General features: G+C 33.5%; 3 protein-coding genes across 5 annotated transcripts; all 3 read left to right on the forward strand.

Moving 5' to 3' along the window:
- Positions 1-9,995: 9,995 nt before the first annotated feature.
- LOC107953378 (D-3-phosphoglycerate dehydrogenase 1, chloroplastic) lies at positions 9,996-13,664 on the forward strand. Its single transcript, XM_041108228.1, has 4 exons — positions 9,996-10,914; positions 11,995-12,482; positions 12,571-12,666; positions 12,788-13,664. The coding sequence occupies exons 1-4, from the start codon at positions 10,362-10,364 to the stop codon at positions 13,457-13,459; spliced, it is 1,809 nt and encodes a 602-aa protein (XP_040964162.1). The 5' UTR covers positions 9,996-10,361; the 3' UTR covers positions 13,460-13,664.
- Positions 13,665-13,760: 96 nt separating this feature from the next.
- Positions 13,761-16,382, forward strand: LOC107953377 (cyclase-like protein 2). Of its 3 annotated transcripts, none has more exons than XM_016888675.2 (7): positions 13,761-14,494; positions 14,638-14,682; positions 15,042-15,114; positions 15,318-15,415; positions 15,738-15,808; positions 15,902-16,040; positions 16,138-16,382. In XM_016888675.2, the coding sequence occupies exons 1-6, from the start codon at positions 14,173-14,175 to the stop codon at positions 16,025-16,027; spliced, it is 735 nt and encodes a 244-aa protein (XP_016744164.1). In that variant the 5' UTR covers positions 13,761-14,172; the 3' UTR covers positions 16,028-16,040; positions 16,138-16,382. The 3 variants fall into 3 exon arrangements, with proteins under 3 accessions (XP_016744164.1, XP_040964163.1, XP_016744163.1); XM_041108229.1 differs by having other exon boundaries at positions 16,196-16,382; XM_016888674.2 differs by having other exon boundaries at positions 13,776-14,494; positions 16,188-16,382.
- A 5,293-nt stretch (positions 16,383-21,675) lies between these two features.
- Positions 21,676-23,962, forward strand: LOC107953379 (DNA-directed RNA polymerases II, IV and V subunit 3). Its single transcript, XM_041108230.1, has 3 exons — positions 21,676-22,230; positions 22,332-22,569; positions 23,352-23,962. Exons 1-3 carry the CDS (start codon positions 21,785-21,787, stop codon positions 23,622-23,624), a joined length of 957 nt encoding a protein of 318 aa, XP_040964164.1. The 5' UTR covers positions 21,676-21,784; the 3' UTR covers positions 23,625-23,962.
- The last annotated feature ends 44 nt before the right edge of the window (positions 23,963-24,006 follow it).

Consider the following 24,006-nt stretch of genomic DNA (forward strand, 5'->3'; position numbering starts at 1 on the left):
CTATTTTTTTATATTAAAAAATTAATTTTTATAACCATAACCACTATTTTTTTTAAAAGAATTTATAAATAAAATTATAATAAATACAATTCGAATAACTATAATCAAGATGAACTATCTTACAATAACCAAATACACTAGGTTAAATCAAAATAAATGTGAAAATTAATTATTTTTGAACCGGACCAATTGAATCAGGAATCAACTAAGGTATTTGTTCGGAGAATGATATTGAAGCAGTACGAACTGGTTGAACTAACGGTTGAATCAATTTTTTATTTTTTAAAATTTTAATATTTTTTTAAATTTAACTGGTTGAACTGATAACCGCAAATTCAATTAAAATCATATAATTTGAACCTAAAAGCTCAAATTTTCACAATCATAATCATAAAACCATTGTTGATGCCTTTTATTTTCATTTTTCTAATTTTAAATTTATATGATTGTTCTTTATAAACAAAAATATATTATATTTTTAAAAAGTAAATTAAAATTAATTTTTTTTCCTAGCATCATCTGCAGATACCACATGTGGGGCTACATATAAATATTCTTTTATGATTATGTTTATTTATGATTTTGATATATGTTGACATTTTTTTTAAAAATAGTCATTAAGTATTTTTTTTATAAATATGTTTATGAAAATATACACTAAAATTTAATCATAAATTTATTTTATGAAAAATTAAAGGGGTGAAAAACTAGAATGATGAAAAATATAATTTTTTTTCATAAGTGTGCTTGGTAGGAGAGACGGAAAAAATGGAAGAAATTTATATTCTCTTTATTGCTTGATAGAAAACATTTGAAAATTGTATAATTTTGAACTAACATACACATCTCTCTCATTTCATCATTTTAATTTGGAATGGTTGATTTTTATGTATTATGATAGAAAATAGTCACCCCTCCTATTTTCTTCCTCACTTTTTTTCCCAACCAAATAAACTCAAAATTTATTTTCTTTTCATTTTTTTTCACTTCTTCCTCCCATCTTTTCATTTTTTCGCGCAACCAAACACACCCCTAATAGATAAGATAGAGGCAATAAAGCATTTAGAATATAGTGCTAATAATTTGACGTTACCATCCACTCATTCTATACTATTGCCCTTCGAGCTAAACTCGTTATTAAATCATCTCAATTATCTCTTTCTAGGCAAAGAAAAACAGTGAAAGCTGTAACTTCAAGAATCTAACATGAACTGAACCAATGGGCAATGTGAGCCAACGTCACCAAACAAAGACGCTTATGGGAGGCAATGCATGAGTAAGACATTTTAATTTTATTACTAGTTGCTCCTGGCACCTTGACTCCATTAACCCAATGTGTTTTTCCTAATGAACACAACCCCCAAGACGTTAGCAATTACGGTAGCTAAGACATAATTCTTCTCACGCCCTATACCGGCTCCTTTCTATTGAGCTTTGCAGGTCCAATTAAGGCACTCCGATTCTGTGAATAAGCCTATGGGGTGGCCTCTCAAGGTACACTGGCTCTCGATAAAGTATAAGAAACAAAACCCCCACTAAAAGATAACACCTTTAATTGTTTAGAGATCAATTGACTAGTTTGTAACTTTTTTTAAAAAAATTGACCTCCTCAATATGATAAAATTTTTAATTAAAATTTAATATTTGACTGATTAAATTTATTAAATTATCGATCCGATTGTTACAACATGACGTTGGATAAGAAGAAAAGAAAGATGGTAAATAGATTGGATACTTGTTTGGAAGGAAAAATAATTAGAAAATTAAAAAAGATAGGTTGAGCAAACACCATTGTTAGTGTGTTGATTTATTATTAGTTAATACTCTTTCTTTTTTTGTATTTCCACAAAAAAAAAAAACAAAGACCACAAACTCTTTTCAGTAGTTTGTTTTATACAGCAGGGATCTTTCCTTGATTTGCTTACGCGGCGATAACAATCATTTTCACGTGCATCTCATACTGTACCTTCTTTTTTCGCAATAAAGTACTCACTTGTCAATGAAGTTTTAATTGTGTCGGCTTGGTTGAATTTTTAGATTCTTTTTTAGTGCTGAGATTTCAATCTAATTTTTTATTTATATTTAAATATTTTATTGATATGGTGTACCCTTTCTATTAAATTATAAGATAATATTTTTATTTTTTTATTTTTTTATATTATCTTTTACATCGTGTCACTTTTTTAAATTATAATTAATATCAATGTAAACTACAAAAATAGATATTTATGTACGATTTAAATTATGTTTTGGTCGTTTGGTCACTAACTTTATTAATTTGTAATCACAATTATGAGTTAGGTTGGGTTTGAGCTAGGTTGATGCAAAATTTTAGGTCCTCTTTATAAGCCCAGACCCAACTCGAAAAATGGGCTTAAAATTTGCTCAAGCCTGACCTATATAAAAAATGTTAAACCCAAACTTGGCTCGGTCTGTCAGTATTAGATTTTTTTATATAAAAATAAATTTAAAAATATAATATATTAAATGCACTAAAAGCATTAAAATAAATGTTTCCCAACAAATTAAAAATATATTAAAAAAAGTCTTTATACTTAAATAACATTAAGATATATGCAAGTTAACAAGCAAATGTCTTTAAAATAGTAGCAAAATTAACAATAAAAAAGAGTTATACAATATCCAAACAATAATAATAAAATAGTAACAATATAATAGCAAAGTGACAGCAAAACAACACTAAAAAAATTATTTTAGCCAGATTCGGGTTGGACCAAGCCGGGTCAAAAAATCTTATCCCAGGCCCAACCTATTTTAAAAAATCAACTTTATTTTTTGTCCAATGCCATTTTTTGAGTCTCCTACTTTTCAGGTGGACATTCAGGCTTGGGCAGGTAGCTCACCCCATGATGAGGTCTACCTGACATTATAAATATAACGAAAGTTTGACATAGCACAAACTGTGCAGTTAAATATTGACTTTAGGGACTGAAGGCACAATTTCTCCTTATCCTTCTTTTTCTTTTTGTACGTGTGATCATATGGCTTATATTTGGTTTAAATGTTCAATTTGGTATTTGAATTTAGATTTAGTGTTCAATTTGGCACCTGAGTTTTTCTTTTGTCCCAATTAAATACCTATGTTTTTTTATTAGAGCATACTAAACCTGTTCATGGGTTGGGTTGGGTGGCTAGACTTGAAAGTCCGCCCAAAAAGTGGGGGTTGGGTAAAAATATAGGCCCGAAAAATGGGCTTGAGCAAAAAATAAGGCCCATTTAGAAAACGGGTTGGGCTTCGAGTAAGTTTTTTTTGCCCTAGCCTGGCCCGAATATGCAAAAAATTTTATTTTTTTTACTGTTTTGTTGCTATTTTCTTGTTGTTGTTTTTTTCACTATTTACTACAATTTTACTATTATGTTGCTACTATGTTGTTTTTATTTTTTGAATATTGTATAACTCTTGTTTTATTGTTAATTTTGTTACTATTTTAGAAACATTTGCTTGTTAAGTTGCATATCTTAGTGTTATTTAAGTATACATATTTTTTTTAAAAAAATATTTTCAATTTGTTGGGAAACATTTATTTTAATATTTTTAATATTCTTTATGTATTATATTTTTAAAAAAATTATATAAAAATAATAATAATAAAAATTATATAAAAATTAATACGGTCGTGCCCAGCCTGAGTTTTAGCATTTTTATCAGGCTATGCTTGGACAAAATTTTAGGCTCATTTTTTAGGGTAGGCCCGAGTTTAACAAACGGGCCTAAGATTTTGGATGGGCCCAACTCGACCAAGCCTATGAACATTTCTAGAGCATACATGTTAAATATTTATTAGACCACATGATGTTGTTTAGTTTAGGTACCAAATTGAACAATGAAGCTAAACTTATGTACTAAATTAGAACAAAAATAAGTATTGAATCGAATAATGCAGATAATATATTAAACCTAATAAAATAAAACTTCTTGATCGAGGACGGAACTAGACCTGTCCATGGGCTGGGCCAGGCCGGGCCCGAAATTTTTTTTGGCCCGCCTCCTAGGCCCGGCCCGGGAAATATATCATAAGCCCAAGCCCGGCCCAACCCGGCCCATTTTTAATAAACATTAAAAAATTATTTTAAAAATAAAAAATTTTAAAAGTATTTAAAATTAAAAATTAAAAAAATATATTTATTATATTCGGGCCGAGCCTGGACTAAAAAAGTGGTGCCCGAGGCCCGGCCCGTTTTTTAAACTGGCCTCGTTTTTTTGCCCAAGCCCATATTTCGGGCCTATATTTTTACCCGAACTTTCTCATATTTGGGACGGACCGGCGGGCCGGGCCACCCGGCCCATGGACAGGTCTAGACGGAACGGACCGATTCACCATGTCACTCAGCAACTCAACCGGCAAACGGACTGGAGTGGGGGACTCATCAAACCGGCCCTAGATTCTGCCACGTTTGTTCTCTTTTACTAAAAAGAGATCTACCATAGCAATGGCCAATAGCATCATCAGCGAATATTCTGGCAAGTTTGAAAGGTTGCAAGTTTTTCCACACGCGACTTTCAAGAGCGTCCTCAACCTCATTCTTTTTCTTTCGCTTTCTCGCTATTTTTCTTCACCAACCTTTCTGTTTGAATCAAATGACTGAAATGTCATATCTTATCTTATGAAGTATTAGATTAACTTACTGCATGTGTTTCATATTTGAATTAGATTAGGGCAAACTCATGAGATGATGAGTGCAATATATATAACAAATGTGTTTATAAAAAAAATTAATAATATTAATAAATAAATTTTTGGTTAAAATGGTAAAATCACGATATTAAAATTTTGATATTTTAAGTTCGAATTCCATCAAATTTATTTTTCTAAATTTTACATAATTAGTAACTATACTTTTTTTGTGTGGACTTATTGCTATCTAAACTTTAAAGCCCTAAGTATATACTAATATGACATTTATGGTTGGAAAATTTCTATTCAGAAAACAATTATGTTTCACATGAAAAATTAAAATTTTCCTCAAAATCGAGCAGTTATGTTATTTATACCAATCAATCCTTTTACTAAATTCGTACATGTGTTTTGGAATAGACATCCTAAATCGTTTTTTAACTTTTGACCAACATGATCTTCTCTACTATGTTCGAACTTTAGCTTGCTTAGAGTATAGGCTTTAACTCAGAAAACCGATTAACAGATTGAAATTTTTTTAATGTTATTTTGAGGAAATCAAAAATTATTTATAGGCTAAAAACCGAAGGAAAGTCTCTAAAATTTAAAATATAGTGAAATTTTGCAAAACAAAAACTTAACTTTGAAGTAACATGTAAATTCTGTAATTTAAACGACACATTTATAAACTCCGTATTAAGGAAAATTTGTAAGCATTAGTTGATAGTATGCATAAATCGATAAATGTTAAAAATGAACTTTGGCCTAAGTTTGTGCTCTATAAAAGGGTAAAAGTGTTGGTTAATGGCAATCATCTTAATGGTATGAAGTGATTAAACTGAATGAAACACTTTGAATGTGTTGTGTGTTGGCAAAAATGAAGTTATTAACTTCATAAAATTAGAGGTGAGTAAAATCTAAATTGATTCGAAAAATTTGATAAAAAAATTAAATTTTGAATTAAATAGTTCGAATTATTTGAGTTAATCGAGTTATTCGAATCAATTCAAATAAAAAAATCAAAATTTTCGATTTAACTCAAATATGAATTACACAATTTAAGTTATTTGAAAATCCGAATAAGAAAAGATAAAACTATGTCATTTTGATAAATGTTTACCTTTTCTAAAGTTAAAAGTCAAAACCATTAAGTTAAAAGGCAAAACTACATCGTTTTAATAAATGTTTACCTATCAACCTTACCTATGTAGTTAAATAATATTGTACTTCGTCTACCAGTTAAATAATCACTTCATGTAAATACAACATTGAGTATAAATAATAAGATTCGTTAACCCTACTCGACTTGACTGAAAATTTTTTGACTCAATTCGTAAAAATTTCAAATTGAGTTTGGTTGTTAAAATATGATTCGTCAACTTGATTAACTCAAAATTTTTTTGACTTAATTCAATTCGACTCAACGCTCACCCTTAAAAAAACTAAACCCTTATTAACAAGTGGCACATTCAAAGTGAAAACCTCTTGGTAAAACACTCAACACCAAGTGTAAATAATGGTAAAGTAGGACATTCATGAGTGTTTACTAAATTTTTGAACTTAACACATTAATGGTTCTAAACGCGTAGGTGAAAATCGTTTCTAAGAAGGTTGAATTAGTGATTTGGCAGCATCACATCACCACTCCAAAATAGAAAAAGGTTGAACTTATAATATTGTATTAGAATAGGTAGCAAAATGACATGTACATAAGTACTTAGTCTCATATAAAGAGTTGTGATTATTTGATTCATGTTGATATGTGGCCATAAATTTAATTTTGATGATGTGTAAGTTTTCCTCTAATTCTTGAAATTGTTGAGTATATTTTATAAATGAATATAAGTTTTATGAGTTATTTTATTGTGTTCTAAATGATTTGGGATTTAGTTGTACATATGAGTTGCTTGAAGGTGCTTTAAGGTGTTTTGTGATCATTTTTCAGTTTTACGGGGTTAGAGTTCGGTATCTTTCCATGGGTATCGATATCCAACTTGGTAGAATGTAAAACTCAATAGTACAAAGACTAAGTTCTGATACCTAAGGCCCTAGGTATCGATACGTAGGTCTCTAAATAGTGCCACTGCACTATTTTAGAGTTTTTGAGCCTTCGGAGACCCGTATTTGATCCCAAACACCTATAAATTGATTATAAATGGTTCTAGCATGATTTTAAAGCCTTCAAAAATGATTTCATCTTATGTCTATAATTTTATTTAAATTGTTTTAGGTTATTGTAAAACCTCTATCTATCTCAACCCGAAAGACCTCAATTTAAGTTAAACAGCTTCAAACACTTGATTTATGATTTGGACATAAGGGTATTTAATGACTCAAATTAGTTTCCAATCATATTTGTATCTTTCTAAACTTTGTTAAATCGATTTAAAGAATATTAAAATGTTGCGAAACGATTTATTTTATGATTTTCTTTTGTACAAGTTAAGAAAGTAATCCAATGGCACCTCCCACTCATGTCATACATCGAGACGAGTGAGGGACATTACAAATAACGGACAAGGCAAACCTATTCAAAAGGTTTTCATATTAGGCAAACTTTATATTTAAATTTTAAATAAAGGGTAAACTATGTTTCGGCCACCTAATTATTATTAACTCTTTATTTTGATCACCAAACTATAAAAAGTTACAAAATAATCTTAATATTATCTATTTCTAACATTTTGGTCACTCGTTTGTTGATTCAATGGCTAACTGATGATGTGGCATGTTAACTCATAGGCTTAATAGTTAATTCGGTCTTTAAATTAAATATCAATTTAGTTCTTTTAGAATTTTTTAATGGTTAAATTCAAGAAAAAAATATCATAAACTTATTAAAAAATTTAAACGTTAATAATTTGTTTTTTGAAATTATAAAAATATTTTTAAAAATTATAATCATGCAAGAAATTTTGAAAACTTAACAAAATACTAAAAAGAAAATTTAAAATGCGTAAACTTCAAAAAAAAATCTAAAAATGATTTTTCTTTTTGAAATTGTGGCGTTTAAAAAAAAATCTAAAAAAATCCGCAATTTTTTATGATAAAGGAAATTCTCAAATCTCATTGGTGAAGCTACCACCTATTAGTTACTCAATTTTTAGTATGTTTTTATCTTGGTCACCTAATTATCATAATTTTCAATTTAATCATTAAAGTTTTCAAATTTATTTTTTTAGTCACTCTGATGTTAAATCTTTAACACCGTGATGACGTGGCATTTCCTCCCCAAAAACCTTGAAGCTTTCCTCTATTGCTGTTCGATTGTTTTTGATTGCTGATCGTTGTTCGTGACATAACTAGCACCAAAACATTTCCCTTTCTCCCTCTCTCTTCTTCTTGGTTTGGTTTCTTCTGAAACCTACTCAAAAACAATAAAAATCAAGTCAAAGCTTTGTACTTATCTTGGTTCGATCTTTGCCGGTGGTCGTCTAATGAGGTTGGTTTGTTAAGCAACTGACTCAATCCACGTCAACTTCCTCACCTAGCTGACATGGCTTGTTTTTTGTTTTTAATTCAAATCAGTTAGGATTGGATTTGTTTATTTTTTGAATAGTTTGAAAGATTCAAACCACTGTTGTATTCTATCTCAAACACCTAGTTAAACACTTGTATTTATTTGTAATGCAAAGCAATGAAAATTAACTCTTGCCGTTCAAACCAAAATTGCTTCTCTTTTATGGTATCAGAGTTAGCCATCTTTTAGGATTCAAGGCCGCTCTTTTTTTTCCCGATCCTTCTCCTTCTACCATGGGAACCATCGATGCTGATATCTCCTCTGTCATGTCCTCGCTTATGTCTTTCCCTTCCATCCACAACCAACTCACCATTAAACTCACCGTCTCAAATTATCTTCTCTGGAAAACTCAATTCACCCCGATCCTCCATAATTGCTTCTCTTTTATGGTTTTGACATATGTCATTATTCATCTTGAAAGAATGCTTCTTACTTTTGGGATTGTCCGAGAGACACTTCGGACCCTTAAAATCTGATAAACCTCCAAAACAAAAAAGAAAAAGAAAAAGGATGCTACCCATTTCCGGACTCCCTTGATTCTTCAACACTAGCACATCTTCCTCCAAATCCCATTAGTGGGGAGGTGGATAAGGAGAAAAGCAATACAACTCGGTCCATGTTGATTGGACGGTGGAGCTTGTTGATCAGAGTTGTTTTGCTTTGGGTTGAAGTTTCATAAGTTTTAAAGAGGGCTTCCAAAAATTTAAACCAATAGAGTGGTAGAGGATGATGAGGCAAGTTTGTCAATATTTAAAGTGACCAAAGAAGATTCAGGGGAACGACGACATGACATGTGAGAAGAAACCAAAAAGCTTTTTTTTATTGTGTGTGTGGAAAAAATGAAAGAAAGAAATAAATGCCACGTCAGAAAATAAAATGCCACATCATCACGGTGTTAAAGATTTAACACCAAGGTGACTAAATTTTCTTTCAAAACTTTAATAATTAAATTAAAAATTTTAATAGTTGAATGATGAAATAAAAAGCTTAATTTTTTTTAAAAATCCGAAAAGTTTACAAAATTTTAAAAGGAAAATTAAAAATGGCTAAACTTAAAAAAATATAGAAAATGATTTTTTAGCGGATTTAAGGGGTGTTCAGTTCCCTTAAGAATGATAAAAATTTGATTTAATCATCTAAAAATTATAAAGATGTAGGCTATTAGAATGGCGAAATTACATTTTTACTATCATAAAAATATATAATTTAATTCCGACCTCCAAAAAATTTCTTGACTTCACCCCGGCCCCCTAAATCATATTTCTGGATCTGCCAATGAAAGAATTGTTAAGAAAAAGACAACAACAAGATTTGATCAAAACATAAAGTAACGGCTCGATCAAAATTCCACACAAAGAAAGATCCAAAGTATCGAAACTGATTTAGAAAACCTAAGAGAATAAATGTTAAAATATGTTGTTAGTCCTTATACTTTGACAAAATTTGAGATTTAATCTCTATACTTAAAAAGTCAAAAATTAATTCCTCATAGTTTTCTAATTTAAAAATTCCAGTCCAATAATTAACACCTTTAGTATCTTCCATCAAAATTTATCAACTTGGCACATTGATTAAACTATCTTCATATGAGTTGACAAAAAATAAACAGACTAGGATTTTTAAATTTAAAAAGTAGGAGGGTAGAATTTTTAACTTTTGAATTATATAAAGACTAAATCTCAAATTCTATCAAAGTATAGGGACTAATAACATATTTTAGCAATAAAAAACCGAATGGTATAACCATAGCCTAATTTGGCATCAACGAAACTGCCAAAATGGTGAGGAATTGGGCTGCTTTAATCATCTTTTACTTTTAAACTTTTCATCTTCGGAAACTAAACTTTTCCTTGTGAAGCGTGAGAAGCCAACACTGTGTTTTGAGTAACAAAATTACTGAAAAAGTTTTCATGTGTTCCCTTTCCTCAACACTTGGAATGCAAGAGAAATACCGGAAATAAAATTCCAAATTTTACCAAAATTCTTCTCAACCATTTTGGCATTTTCACTGGAAAAAGACCATCATTTCTCCCCCCTCTCATCTCATTCGCGTGTTTACACGCTCCTACCCTACTCACTCTCTTCACCGTATCCCACCAAAATATATATTCCCCACTTTCCTTCGCCTTCCCTCGCTGCATCCACTTCCGCCCTCTGCCGAACCTCCATCTCTTTTGGAAATCCCTTCTCTTCACGCATCGATCATGGCTTCTTTCAAAACCCCAGCTCTCAAAAACCCATCCCTTTCCCTTTCCTCTAAACCCCGACTTCCTTCTGCATTTTCCATCTCCTTCCGTGACAACCTGCGGTTTTCGCGCTCCTCCTCCCGACCGCAACGCCGTTTCTTAATCGTAACAGCTTCCGCTGCATCTATCTCTAGCAAACCTACCGTACTCGTCGCCGAGAAACTCGGCGAAGCGGGTTTGACGCTGCTCAAGGAGTTCGCCAACGTGGACTGTTCTTACAGCCTCTCTCCCGAAGAGCTCTGCACCAAGATCTCGCTTTGCGATGCCTTGATTGTGCGCAGCGGAACCAAAGTCAGCCGCGAGGTCTTTGAATCAGCTGGCGGGAGATTGAAAGTCGTTGGGAGAGCTGGTGTTGGGATCGATAATGTGGATCTGGCCGCCGCCACCGAGCATGGCTGTTTGGTCGTCAATGCGCCTACTGCTAACACTGTGGCGGCGGCTGAGCACGGGATCGCGCTGTTGGCTGCCATGGCTAGGAACGTAGCTCAAGCCGATGCTTCCATGAAGGCTGGTGAGAATGATTTCGTGGTTTTTTTTCTGCAGTGCTTATAATCTTTGTGGGTTGCTTAGATCTGTCGTTTATGTTTAGATTTTCTATGCTACGAATTCAGTGCCATCCTCAAATATCGGAGATATCTTTAGATTGGAGGGTAATTGTGGATTTATTTTAATCAAAGCATATAATAATGTTTCCTTCCGTGCTTTGATTTTTTGGGTTCAATTTTCAATGCTTTGATTGAATTAATGGAATATAAATATAATTAGGTTAAATTATGTTCAAGTCCTTGAATTCTTCGTACATTTAGAATTTAGTCTTTTTACTTTTACTTTTAAAATTTTAATATATCTATTTTTTTTCAGATTTAAACATGCAAGTCATTTACATGGTTAAAGTCTTCTATTAAATTTATGTTTATTATTAAGTCGATTTTTAGTTACATGATTATCAATTGAGTTTTTTTTTTTATATTTCAAAGTGTCACACCAACTAATTTAACAAAATAATTTTAATGGAGTTAACAAATAAATAGGAATTTTTAAATTTTAAAAAATATATGGACTAAATTCTTAAAAATAAAAATAAAAATAAAAATAGAGGGACAAAATTTGAAATTGTAAAGAGTACAGGGACTTGAAGCATATTTTTACCATATAACCATTATCTATTTAACTTATAAAATGCGTGTGATAAATTAATCAGTTGAAAAAAAAATTAAAAAATTAAAAACAAAATTTATTATAGAAGTATGTAGTTTTGACTAATTTTATAGATGTAATTAAATTAAAGAGTTGTTAAAATAAATGAGTGATTAAGTTAAGATTTATAGGAATTGACATTGGTTTTCACCAATCACGAGAATGTTTGTTCATATTTACGTGACGCAAGTGAACATCACCACATTTACAAGTTTTCAATGCAATCATTTTCATAATTTAATAAACGAGCAAGGTTTTGAAGTGATTTGATGTAGATATTTTGTCCTGATTTTGGTAATATAATTTTAAGGGTTTAGGATTGGCTGCTTAAGTGATTTCATGTTAGATGTTTCTGGAAACAAGTTTCAACTTATACGTATCTTTTGTGATGCAGGGAAGTGGCAGCGAAACAAATATGTAGGTGTATCCCTTGTTGGAAAGACACTTGCTGTCTTGGGTTTCGGAAAGGTTGGATCAGAAGTAGCTCGGCGAGCCAAGGGGCTTGGCATGCATGTTATTGCCCACGATCCTTATGCCTCAGCTGATCGAGCTCGTGCTATAGGTGTGGAGCTGGTGAACTTTGAGGAAGCCATATCCACTGCAGATTTTATTTCTCTGCACATGCCTCTCACCGCTGCTACTAATAAAATGCTCAATGATGAGACATTTGCTAAGATGAAGAAAGGTGTTCGCATTGTCAATGTTGCTCGTGGGGGAGTGATTGATGAAGAGGCTCTTGTGAGGGCATTGGATGCTGGAATTGTAGCTCAGGCTGCTCTTGATGTCTTCACTGAGGAGCCACCGAAACAGGACAGCAAATTGGTGCAGCACGAGAGAGTTACGGTGACTCCACATCTTGGTGCCAGTACAATAGAAGCTCAAGTGAGTTGCTTCTTTAATCAATGAATTATGTCCATATTTATTTGTCTCTGAATGATGTTATTGAATGAAGCATTGTTATGTTTTGCAGGAAGGAGTGGCTATTGAAATAGCTGAAGCTGTTGTTGGAGCCTTGAAAGGGGAACTTGCTGCGACTGCAGTCAATGCACCAATGGTTCCTGCTGAGGTACACAAGGACTTCATTTAGTTTTGCCTTGAGTACTTTCTTGTTGATGTGGCCTTACTTTTCTTCATGTTCTAGTTATTTAGGATTGATGTTTTACTTATGTGCTTCACTTTCACTGCAGGTTCTAACAGAGTTGAAACCATATGTCGAGCTTGCTGAAAAACTCGGGAGGCTGGCTGTCCAATTGGTAGCAGGTATAACTGGTGTAAAAAATGTGAAAGTGTCGTATGCTTCCTGTAGAGCTCCTGATGACCTTGACACAAGGCTGCTCCGTGCGATGATCACCAAGGGCCTTATTGAGCCTATTTCCAGTGTTTATGTGAACTTAGTTAATGCTGATTACACTGCTAAACAAAGAGGACTGCGGATTACGGAGGAACGCATTGTTATAGATGGTTCATCTGAGTGTCCACTAGAGTCCATCCAAGTTCAGATTGCCAACGTGGAATCAAAATTTGCCAGTGCGATATCAGAGTCGGGTGAGATTAAGGTCGAAGGACAGGTGAAGGATGGGATTCCCCATCTGACAAAGGTAGGGTCATTCGAAGTGGATGTAAGCTTGGAGGGTAGCATTATCCTTTGCAGACAGGTTGATCAGCCTGGCTTGATTGGTAAGGTGGGAAGTATTTTGGGGCAGGAGAATGTGAATGTGAGTTTCATGAGCGTTGGGAGGATTGCGCCGAGGAAGCAAGCAGTGATGGCCATAGGGGTCGATGATCAGCCCAGCAAAGGATCTTTACAGAGGATCGGCGAGGTTCCTGCCATTGAAGAGTTTGTTTTCCTCAAGTTGTAGGGTGACTGTACCATTTACCATATCCTTTTCTTGGGTTACAACCCTGTAGTACTAAAATTTTTTGAAAATCTGTCATTGAGTGTGTTCTGTCTCGGATAAGAAAGAATAATTTCGTTGAACTTGAGTGATTCAGATTGTGATTAATATATATTTTCGGATGAACTTAAGTGATTCAGATTGTGATCAAATATGTATTTTTGATGAACTTTTAAGTGACTCAAATTGTGATTAATTTTGGGGTTAGGCGGTTTGTTAATACTCAAAACGTACGAGGCCGGCCGAAGTTTCAAATTTTGACTAAAACTCATGTGCTCCAAAAGTTTTGCTTTTTATACAAAAAAAGAAATCACCAAATTCCACGTTTAGTAGTATTATAATCAATCTAACTAAATGCAATCAAGCACAAGTTTCTTTTTTATTACCATAATTTTGCAGCTTGACTAGTCTTGCGAGTTTGCAGGCAGATTTCATGGAGACTGGATATGGTGGAAGCTAGTTTTCAGCTTTCAGTGTTTGTCGCAATGCCATATAAAAATTTTACAATAATTTTCATGATAAATCAATGCAAGTCATAACCATGATTCAAGGCTAACAACTATCATATATAATCAATCTCTTTGTTGTCCTATTGATTTCCATATCTGATATATATTGGCAAGATATACTCAAACAGATGAGCAGATTTTTCTTTCTATGAAACTTTCAACTCCACCATGAACAAAAGCAAGCTCCAGCTGCAACTTTGTGCAGGGATATTTACTTTAAGCACCCTCTCCAATGCTGCTTATGGCAGCGACAAAATCTTTGACATAACTCACAAAATCAGTTCTCAGTTGCCAACTTTTGGATCACAGAAGGGTCTTGGTCAATTCATTTGGCTTCTTTCCAGCATTAAAAATGGGTCCACAGTGAATGTGTCGGAGTTCAAATTGGGAACCCACACTGGCACTCACGTTGATGCTCCTAGTCACTTCTTCCAGAAGTATTATGAACAAGGGTTTGATGTTTCAACCCTTAGCCTTCAAACTCTTAATGGTAAATTGGTTTATATCATAAGCCTGCCACTAATTGTTTCCTTTTTCCAGTTCTTTTCTCCTTAGACTTGGTAGGTGTTTTCAAGCAGTTTTTGCTTGGGATATCATTGATGACCTCACATGTTTGTTTTATTGTTTGTGTAGGTCCTGCTCTAGTAGTTGATGTTCCAAGAAATAAGAACATTACTGGTATGCCTGTTATTTATAATAATATCATATCAGTAAAAAGTAGTGATAACTGGTTTCAACGAAAGACCTGGTCTGATGCTTTATTTTCTAGTCTCTGCATCAAGATGCCAATGTTGGTTGACTATTGCAAAAAACGTTCTCTCTTATAATTTTTCCCTTCTTGTGATGATAAACTATGTTACCCGGACTTATCATTTTCCTCTAAAGTATGCATGTTCAACACATAGTACATGAATTTGGGGTATGAAATTCCAAATATATGAAAAACAATACAAGTTAAAAACACTCGTTTATCGTGTTTGATCTTTCTTTTTGTGTTGTTCTCTAGTAAGTAGGTAACTAAAATATGCTTCCTACAGCTGAAGTTATGAAGTCCTTGAAAATTCCCAGAGGAGTACATCGTGTGCTTTTCAAAACACTTAACACTGACAGGTAACTCAATATGAACTTACCACCTATTCATTTGTCTGCATTTACATATGCATAAAGCGAATATAGTTGAGTGGGCTCCTATCAAGAGTATTTTTGAAGCATGACAAGATCAGATGTCATTAATAATGGTGATCTTGATAGGATTGACTTTTGTTTTGTTCTACAGAAATGGCTTAAAATTGTTGATATGTTTTCATTTTCAGGAGGCTGATGCATAAAACGGAGTTTGCTTCAGACTTCACAGGATTTAAGAAAGATGGGGCACAATGGTTGGTTGATAACACAGACATCAAACTTGTAGGTAAGATTTTACATTTTTCCTCGTTAACTAGAGGAACCTTTTTGTGCCATAGATTCAGTGCTTCAATTCTGGCTTGATGATTACACAAATGTCAGTCCCATCATTACTTCAGTTTAGGAGTCACTTCAAGAAAATGTCTTAGTAACTAATGGAACAAGGCCTCTAACTTCTGAAAGTGACACAGATGACTGATCTGATTTAATTGCAGGCAATCAATGAAGTTCAATATAATCTTCTTATATAGAAAATATAACCATTTCTATGCCTTCATTGTTGGCAGAGCTTATAGTTTTACCAACCCATCTATCTGTATTAACTGCAGGACTTGATTACCTATCAGTTTCTGCTTATGTTGATGCTGCCCCAACTCATCATATATTTCTAAGGAAGAGGGTAAAGAATTCAGAAGTTTCCCTTGTGAATCTGAGAGAAAAAGTGTTGTTGTGCATTACTGAACTGCTCTTCTTCTTTTTTCTTTTTTTGCAGGAAATTGTTCTTGTTGAAGGTCTAAACCTTGATGACATAAAGCCAGGGAAGTATACTGTCCATTGCTTACCTTTGAGGATGGTAGGTGCAGATGGTTGCCCAACAAGATGCATTCTCATTGCATAAAACGTTTCTCCTAGTAAGGTTCTTTCACCATTAAAACCGATAATGTTATATTGACTCTAAAAACAACTAGTAGGGATGGGTTTTACATGATTGAAACTTTTCTTTTATAGTGGTTTGACTACTTCAAGCATATGCTCATTAAGCCTTAAATTCGGTGCAGGAGAGTAGGATATTGAGAGGAATGGTTTGAAGTATCAATAGAAGTTCTCTTTGTGGACCTTGTGTAACCAACCTTGAATTGAAATGTAATAAAATGCTGACATTGAAGTCTCATGAGTCATGACAGATAATTTTGCTTAACTATGTTTATATTATCAGAGAACAGACTAAGCTACAAAATTGCATAGTTGTAAAAGTGCCTCAGGAAAATCTTCATCTCCAGCAACATCATCAATCTATATTTTTGTTTATTTTTAGATCATTAAGTTTTTCTTTTTTCATTCACTGTTAACTGATTCCATGTTTATATTTAGAGCAACTGAACCAAAATTATAAATTACATGTTTGTGTTGGAGATTTTGGTATGAAGATATACAGGGAAGAAGATGATTAAAGAAAATGTAAAAGGGAACACATTTTTCATTTCTTCTGTAATATATATACTGATACAAAAGAGTGGCAGTCAATACCAAAATTCCATTGTTTAAGGAAATCTGTCCCCTAGTCTAGACCTAAATTAAGTTCCACCACAATTCATTCAAGTACATAACAAAATATCATTGAACAAAAAGAACAAAATACCATTTCGTCATGAACAATTATCTTCACCACTCCTTAATGCAAAAGTGTAGATACAAATTTTGCGTCCAATAATAACTTGAAAATTTTGGAACAAATCAAAGAAATTTCCTAGGATGTGATGAGTTTGAGAGAGGAGCAGCAACTTGATAATGCTGGTGTTGCTAGTCCTTGTTGCTATTACTATTATTTTTATTTGGTTGATGGATACATTTTGTTGCATTGGAAAGTAACTGTTGGATAATTACTATTGCAAAACAAAGACGTAAGTATAAATAATAAGGAAAAATAAATAAATATTGTGTCATGGATAACTATTGTCTTAAAAGTAATTTCACCTTTATTGGTGTAATCGAAAATGGATGTCGCCTCCCAAAGTTAACACAGTGTTTCCAAATACGTACACCTGAATGAGGAAGATAGAACACAATTGATATTGTTCTTTTTAAGTTCACATAAATAAGATCAAAAATAATTTTAAAGGAGAACGGTAGCATTAGTTGCACATCCCATATACAAGGTTATAACTGCATGTGTAACTTACTTTATTTGTTGGCATGTTTTGACGTATGTATTTTAATTATTAACTCTTTTTGAGGATTTTGAGTAATAGGACAATTTTCAAGCGTCCTAGATTGATATAATTAGATTATTTAAAGATATATTTTTACTAAAGAATGAGTGATTTAATTTGGGAGAAATTTCAAAGATTCATTCTTAATCAAACTTGCTCATTTACAAAGTACTACAATGCCTTCTCAAAGACTTGTGTTATGACTTATTTGTTCAATGTCAAGAACTTGTTTTTAGTGCAATTACTTCGTAAGCAAATTATTATTCATGTTTAATTTGTGACTAAACTTTTAAGGAGAAATTCTTATGGAAAAAATGATCTAATTGATGTATAAGAATGAAGTTGTTATTAAGTGAATGAGTTGAAACTAAATCGCATCTTGTACAGTTTATTCATAGTGAGTTACTATTTGAGTAAAACTCGTGAGCATAGGAAGATCTTCTGAATTGTGTAACTAACTATTGTGTCCATTCCTATTTATATATATATTTTTTCAATTGTTAATCTAATTGTAACTTACGAATATTTTTAGTTCAAGAATTATAATATATATATTTTTATCATGAAGCCTACTAACGAAGACTTGTAATTCATGAAATAGTCTTGAGAAATATATCCACACCTTTCCTTTCATAAACTCTGATGGCATTAGCAAATCGTTAAGACAATGTTTATTCAATATAATGGCATAGCTATTACAACCCTATTCCGTGGGTCTACCCTAAACACCTGTTTGATTCAATGGAATATCCTATTACACGCTTATTCAATTGCGGGCCTTTGCAATAAAATTGTCTGATTTCTATTCTGTCTCTCACCACCGATTACTGATTCGGTGTTTCCACTTTCCCACTTTCTCCCTCTTCCTTCCATATTTCTCTCTTCCAATTTTTCTGCTTTCTTTTTCTTTCTCTTTTCCACTCTCTCCTTACCCTAGATCCAATCTCTCCTCCCATGGTGCTCTCCAAGAACTCCGGTGGTCACCGGGGATGCAAGAATCGATGTACTCAGTGATCGCTCAAGTCTTCATTTTTAGTAGCTTGCGTCGAACTATGCGATGAGGCCGCCGCCATCGACGTTTACCGTCTAATCCAATACGACATGTCCGGTTCTGCTTACGGATCTCGCTTCACCGCTCTCAACCACCACGCCGCCTTCTTGCATTTCCCTCCTAGCGCCGATCTTTCCAGAGCCGTCCTCATCATCCCTCTCCGTGAACTGAACATCACTTTTGTTCGAGGTTCACTTTCATTTCAACAATTTAATTCCTACTTTTCTGTTTTTAGTCTTCTTGAGATTAATTAAACCTTTTATTTTTGGTGTTTGGCAGAATATATCAATCAGAAAATGGAGGGAATAAACAAGTTCATGAAAAGGAGCAACTGAAAAATCTACTGGCAGAGCTGGAACAGTTACTTATACATGCAAATATACCCGTGAGTGTGACAGAAATTATATTTCTTAGGGTTAAATTTTGTCTTTATGCAAAATTATTACTTGCCACTATATGCCTGCATAAGTTTCCATGTTATTTAGTTTTTTGGTAAATACTATGCCTTGAGACTGAAGCTTCCTCATTTGCTAAGCTAATTTTGTTTAAGATCTGAGTTCTTTAACTTGACTGTTTACAAGGATTAGATTTTGTCGGTTGGAGTGTTATTTTGTCTCCGTTGATTGAGACTGAATCAAGTGTAATGTTTTTCCTTAGCTTAACAATTCTAATGCATTGTTGTTAACCTATACCAGCATTTGCATCATAATTGAAGTTGATTTTGACCTTGTTTGCTTGTTGTTTTTAACACTATCCAATTACTTTAACATCATTCCAAAATCCTGCCAGTCCAAAAGACTTGGATTCCTGTTTCTTGCTCCATGCTTCCATCTTAAGCAGATACCTGTTGTTGACTAGTTTTCATATCAACTAATTGTTTAATTGGAAAATGACAAACTTTGAAATTTCTTCCTAAAACATGCCTGATATATGTAACTCCAACATCAATGCTTATTCATATGAGCGAACTTTTTTCTATTGCTATTCTAGCATCATTGGTAAGCTTTTTCTAAAAATTAATCATACTGTGATATATGCTTAAGTCTCATACTCGTTGGTTTCCTGAAGGACATTATCATCTTATGTTCCAGTAGTGTTATCAGCTAGGGCTGACATCTGTCCTTTAGTTCTCTATGTTCGCTTTTTGTGCTCTGTGTGAAAATGGTTTTTAGAATTAAATCCAAGTTAATGTTGTTCTTGTGACTCCAAATGAAACCTTTGTTACTTCTCATTTAAGGTAGGAAAATTACAAGAAAAGAGAAAACTTTGCTACTTCTCAACTCTTGATTTGTTTTTTAATGTCCTTTTTATGTTGTAGTTGTAACTTCATTGTGGGGATCTTGTGCTGCAGTATCCTGTTTATTTCGCTTTTGAGAATGATGAGATTGATACTGTCTTGGCGGATATCAAGAAGAATGATGCGATTGGTCAACCTGCTACTGCAACTACTGGAGGGTCAGTTCATAGTTTTTTGGCTTAAAATTGATACTATATATCCAATGGTTGTATAAGGATGCTCGTTTGATGTCAGGGAACAGATCTGGCCTGAACTCTTCCCTGATTTCAACGAGGGATAAAATATATTACCTGTTTTTCTTGTTTTATTTCTCAAAATATTGTTGAATGATCATTTTCCAGCTTGAGGCCCAAATAAGCGGCTCACTTATTTTATTCATTTACATTTCTACTTTAATCTTACACCATTTTTGCTTATTTATGTCTTCGTTATTCATTTACCTTGGTTGTAAATTTATATGTAAATAAGTAAATATGACTCCATCTCTATTGTGATGTGTTTTTAGTTGGTTCGTATTCTCTAGTTCATTTTGTTGTTGAAATTGGTAAGAATTCATGTTTAATCCAACTCATCTTGTGAAAAATTCAGATACAAGCTTGTTATCCCAACACCTGAACCGAAGAAAGTTGCATCTCCCACCATCACTAATATTCAGGTGTGTGTCAAATTTTATTTTATTTTATTTGTAACTTTTCTAAATGAACAAAAAGAGTGCAACTGATTGCATAGTAGAGAAAAATCACATGGCTGCTTCTTGCATACAGTAATAATGAGACACATGTATCATATGGAAGACAGCCACCTGGTTTTGCTTTTATCATATGAAAGAATACTAGTTATGTTTTAAAAGAAAGAACCTTATTGCCTTCTGACCTGGGAACAACAAAATATATATCATTGCTTCGTTGAAGTTACATAACTTCATTTCAATTGTTGCTCACTCCATCTTCATATCATATGTTTGTCTTGTAAGATATTTTGGCGTCAGATATTGGTATGTTTAATTTTTCTTGAATATGCATTAATGGTTGTTTTCTGGAAGAAGTTTTCACTCTGGTAATTCTGCTGTGGTAACAGGGGTGGTTGTCTGGCTTGAAAGTTGATGGAGGTACAAATCAACTTCCAACGATTGCTATTGTGGCATCTTATGATACTTTTGGGGCTGCTCCTGTATGTATTTTATTGATTTTCAGTAAAGAAAATCAGCTTCAATTATCCAAATGACATGATAGAATATCATTACAATGTTGTAATTTTTTGATGTTGTAAAATTTTATAACATATGGATTATGACATATAAACTATAAAATCATGTAACTTTTTGTTAATATATGAATATTATGTTTGGATGTGAAATATAATTCTCAAATTATTTATTACTTCTAATATTTTGTTTTTTATTGTAGAATAATTAAATTATTTGTTTCACTAATGATATTTTAGCAGATTAAATATGTATTGTAGTTTAAAAATAATTAAGTAGATTATATATTATTTTTATAGTATTATATATTATGATTTTTTAATTCATATAATAATTATATTAAGAATTTTATTAACTTATATTTAATAATAATTATGTTAAAATATGGTTAAATTATTTATTATTTTTATTAAATTATTTTTAATAATAATCTTATTAAAATTTAATAATAATAACAATAATCTACTTAAATTTTTTTACTAAGGTACTCTAGTCATTTTAATTTTTTTCTTTATACTATTACATATTATTCCATTCAATGGAACTATTACAATTCTATTTCATTCAATTTAACCAAATAATTTAAACCAAATTAAACATAGGGTAAGGGCATAGGCAGATGCTTTGGCTCCTCAAATTATATTTTAAAATTTCTACTTTCACGCAATCCGTTAATGGTCTCGTCCTCGATGTTTTTTTTATCCGGTACATTTATTAGGAAAAACAAAACGACATCGTTGCAGTATGCAATGAATAACCAATAAGAAGCCGACACGATAAACAACCAAAACCCCCCAGTTGGGTTTTAAGGAACGCAGACTCAAGCCCTGCCCTATAGCAGTTTCCTTCCATTGCAGAGCCGAAGACCTCAAATCCATTCAAAAAAAATAAAAATGGAGGGAATATCGTACCAGCGATTCCCTAAGGTTAAAATCCGAGAGCTGAAGGATGACTACGCTAAATTTGAGCTTCGCGATACCGATGCCTCCATGGCCAATGCCCTCCGCCGCGTCATGATCTCCGAGGTCCCCACCATCGCTATTGACCTCGTCGAAATCGAAGTCAACTCCTCCGTCCTTAACGACGAGTTCATTGCCCATCGCCTCGGTCTCATCCCTCTCACCAGCGAACGCGCCATGTCTATGCGCTTCTCCCGTGACTGTGACGCTTGCGACGGTGACGGTCAGTGCGAGTTCTGCTCCGTTGAGTTCCATCTTCGGGCCAAATGCATTTCCGATCAAACCCTCGACGTTACCAGCAAGGATCTCTATAGTTCGGACCATACTGTTGTTCCCGTCGATTTCACCGATAACGCTGGCTACGATTCCACTGAGCCTAGGTACTTAGGGTTAAATTTATAAATTACTCCTGATTTGTTTTTAAAATTGCATTACGGCTTTAGGATTCGACGTTCGTACAACTGAAATTGTTTCTTTTCAGAGGGATTATTATTGTGAAGTTACGGCGAGGGCAAGAACTGAGGCTGAGGGCAATTGCTAGGAAAGGGATAGGGAAAGATCACGCCAAATGGTCACCTGCTGCGACGGTGACTTTTATGTATGAACCTGAGATTCATATCAATGAAGATTTGATGGAAAGCTTGACGCTTGAAGAGAAGCTAAGCTTTGTTGAGAGCAGTCCAACTAAAGTCTTTGACATTGACCCAAATACCCAACAGGTATGCTATGCCTTTACTTTCTACATCATTACATCAATTCTAACAAAGAAATTGTTTGGGATTAAGCTTTGGGTTGTGTTGGCTATCACTAGAGCTTCTGGATTGTTAAAGAAATTGCTGGTTTTGATTAATTACATCTGTGATCTGTCCAATAGGAGAATTGAATTGCTTTGCACGTCATCAAGGTCTTTCCTTTTAGAGTTTCTAGTTTGCTTGAGCTTAAAATGTGGATGTGTTTTAGTAGTATTTTGTCTTTATATGTTTCTTACAAAAGTTCCTCTTATGTGCCTTTTACTTTTGTGAATCATGAGGATATTGATGGAACTTGAGCTTCAGTTTAGGTTTCTGGATTGGAGTGTTTCTCCTTGTATTAGGGCTGTTAATACCACCCTGTGTTTATCTCAAAGCTAAAGATACGAGGTGTCAAACTACATTTCTTTCTGCTTTCATTTAAATGGGGCCTGCTTGCTACTGCTGCCATTACTGTGTTGAAAACCTTGTTTCTATAGGAAGTCTCCAATGATACTGTAATGTTGTTACTGACTATTATGCCAGTGAGTGTTGAAGCATTTCGGAATTAGTTCATTTGATTAGTGCTTTTTTTTCGCCTCATATTTTGTGTAGATAGCTGTTCTGACTTGCTTGAGCATCGTATGTTTCATGTATGTTGAGTGCCTTGTTTCAGTCCCTATATTGCGAGCCAAAAATTGGAGGTTATGCTATTTCACTGCTGCTGCTGTTGGCGCTGCTAACTATGAATTCTATTTTTATCTTGAAAACAGGTTGTGGTGGTTGATCCAGAGGCGTATACCTATGACGATGAGGTGCTAAAGAAAGCTGAAGCTATGGGCAAGCCAGGTCTTGTGGAGATATATGCCAAAGAAGATAGTTTCATCTTTACAGTTGAATCCACTGGTGCGATCAAAGCTTCTCAGTTGGTTCTTAATGCTATAGAAATCCTGAAACAGAAGCTGGATGCAGTTCGCCTGTCTGAGGATACTGTGGAAGCTGATGATCAGTTTGGTGAACTAGGTGCCCATATGCGAGGAGGATGATCTGCTTGTAATTAAGAACTAGCCATTGACATTTGTAGGTTTCAGAAAAGGCGTGTTTACATCTAACTAACTTCCTTTTGTTTAAAACTCTTGAGATATTTTGGGTAGAACAGACTACTTGTTTTCCTTGATGAAAATTGTCAGCTATATGCCATCTGTTTTAAACTTAAAAGCCAGCAAAGCATGGACTGACAAATGATTTAGCCTGTAGCTTATTACTTTGTCCAAACTATCAGCCTTTGTATTTATGTTTCTGCTTTGTTGTTTCTTCCCACTAGTGATTCATCAGTGAGCTTTTAGCTGGTTGAAATGTATACTAGCATTTCGCTTTTCGCCTCTATTGTATGTCGAGATTAAGTTTCCCTTTGGCTTCGTCAAGTTG

Source organism: Gossypium hirsutum, chromosome D12 (assembly GCF_007990345.1).
Source record: "Gossypium hirsutum isolate 1008001.06 chromosome D12, Gossypium_hirsutum_v2.1, whole genome shotgun sequence".
Taxonomy (NCBI): Eukaryota; Viridiplantae; Streptophyta; class Magnoliopsida; order Malvales; family Malvaceae; genus Gossypium; species Gossypium hirsutum.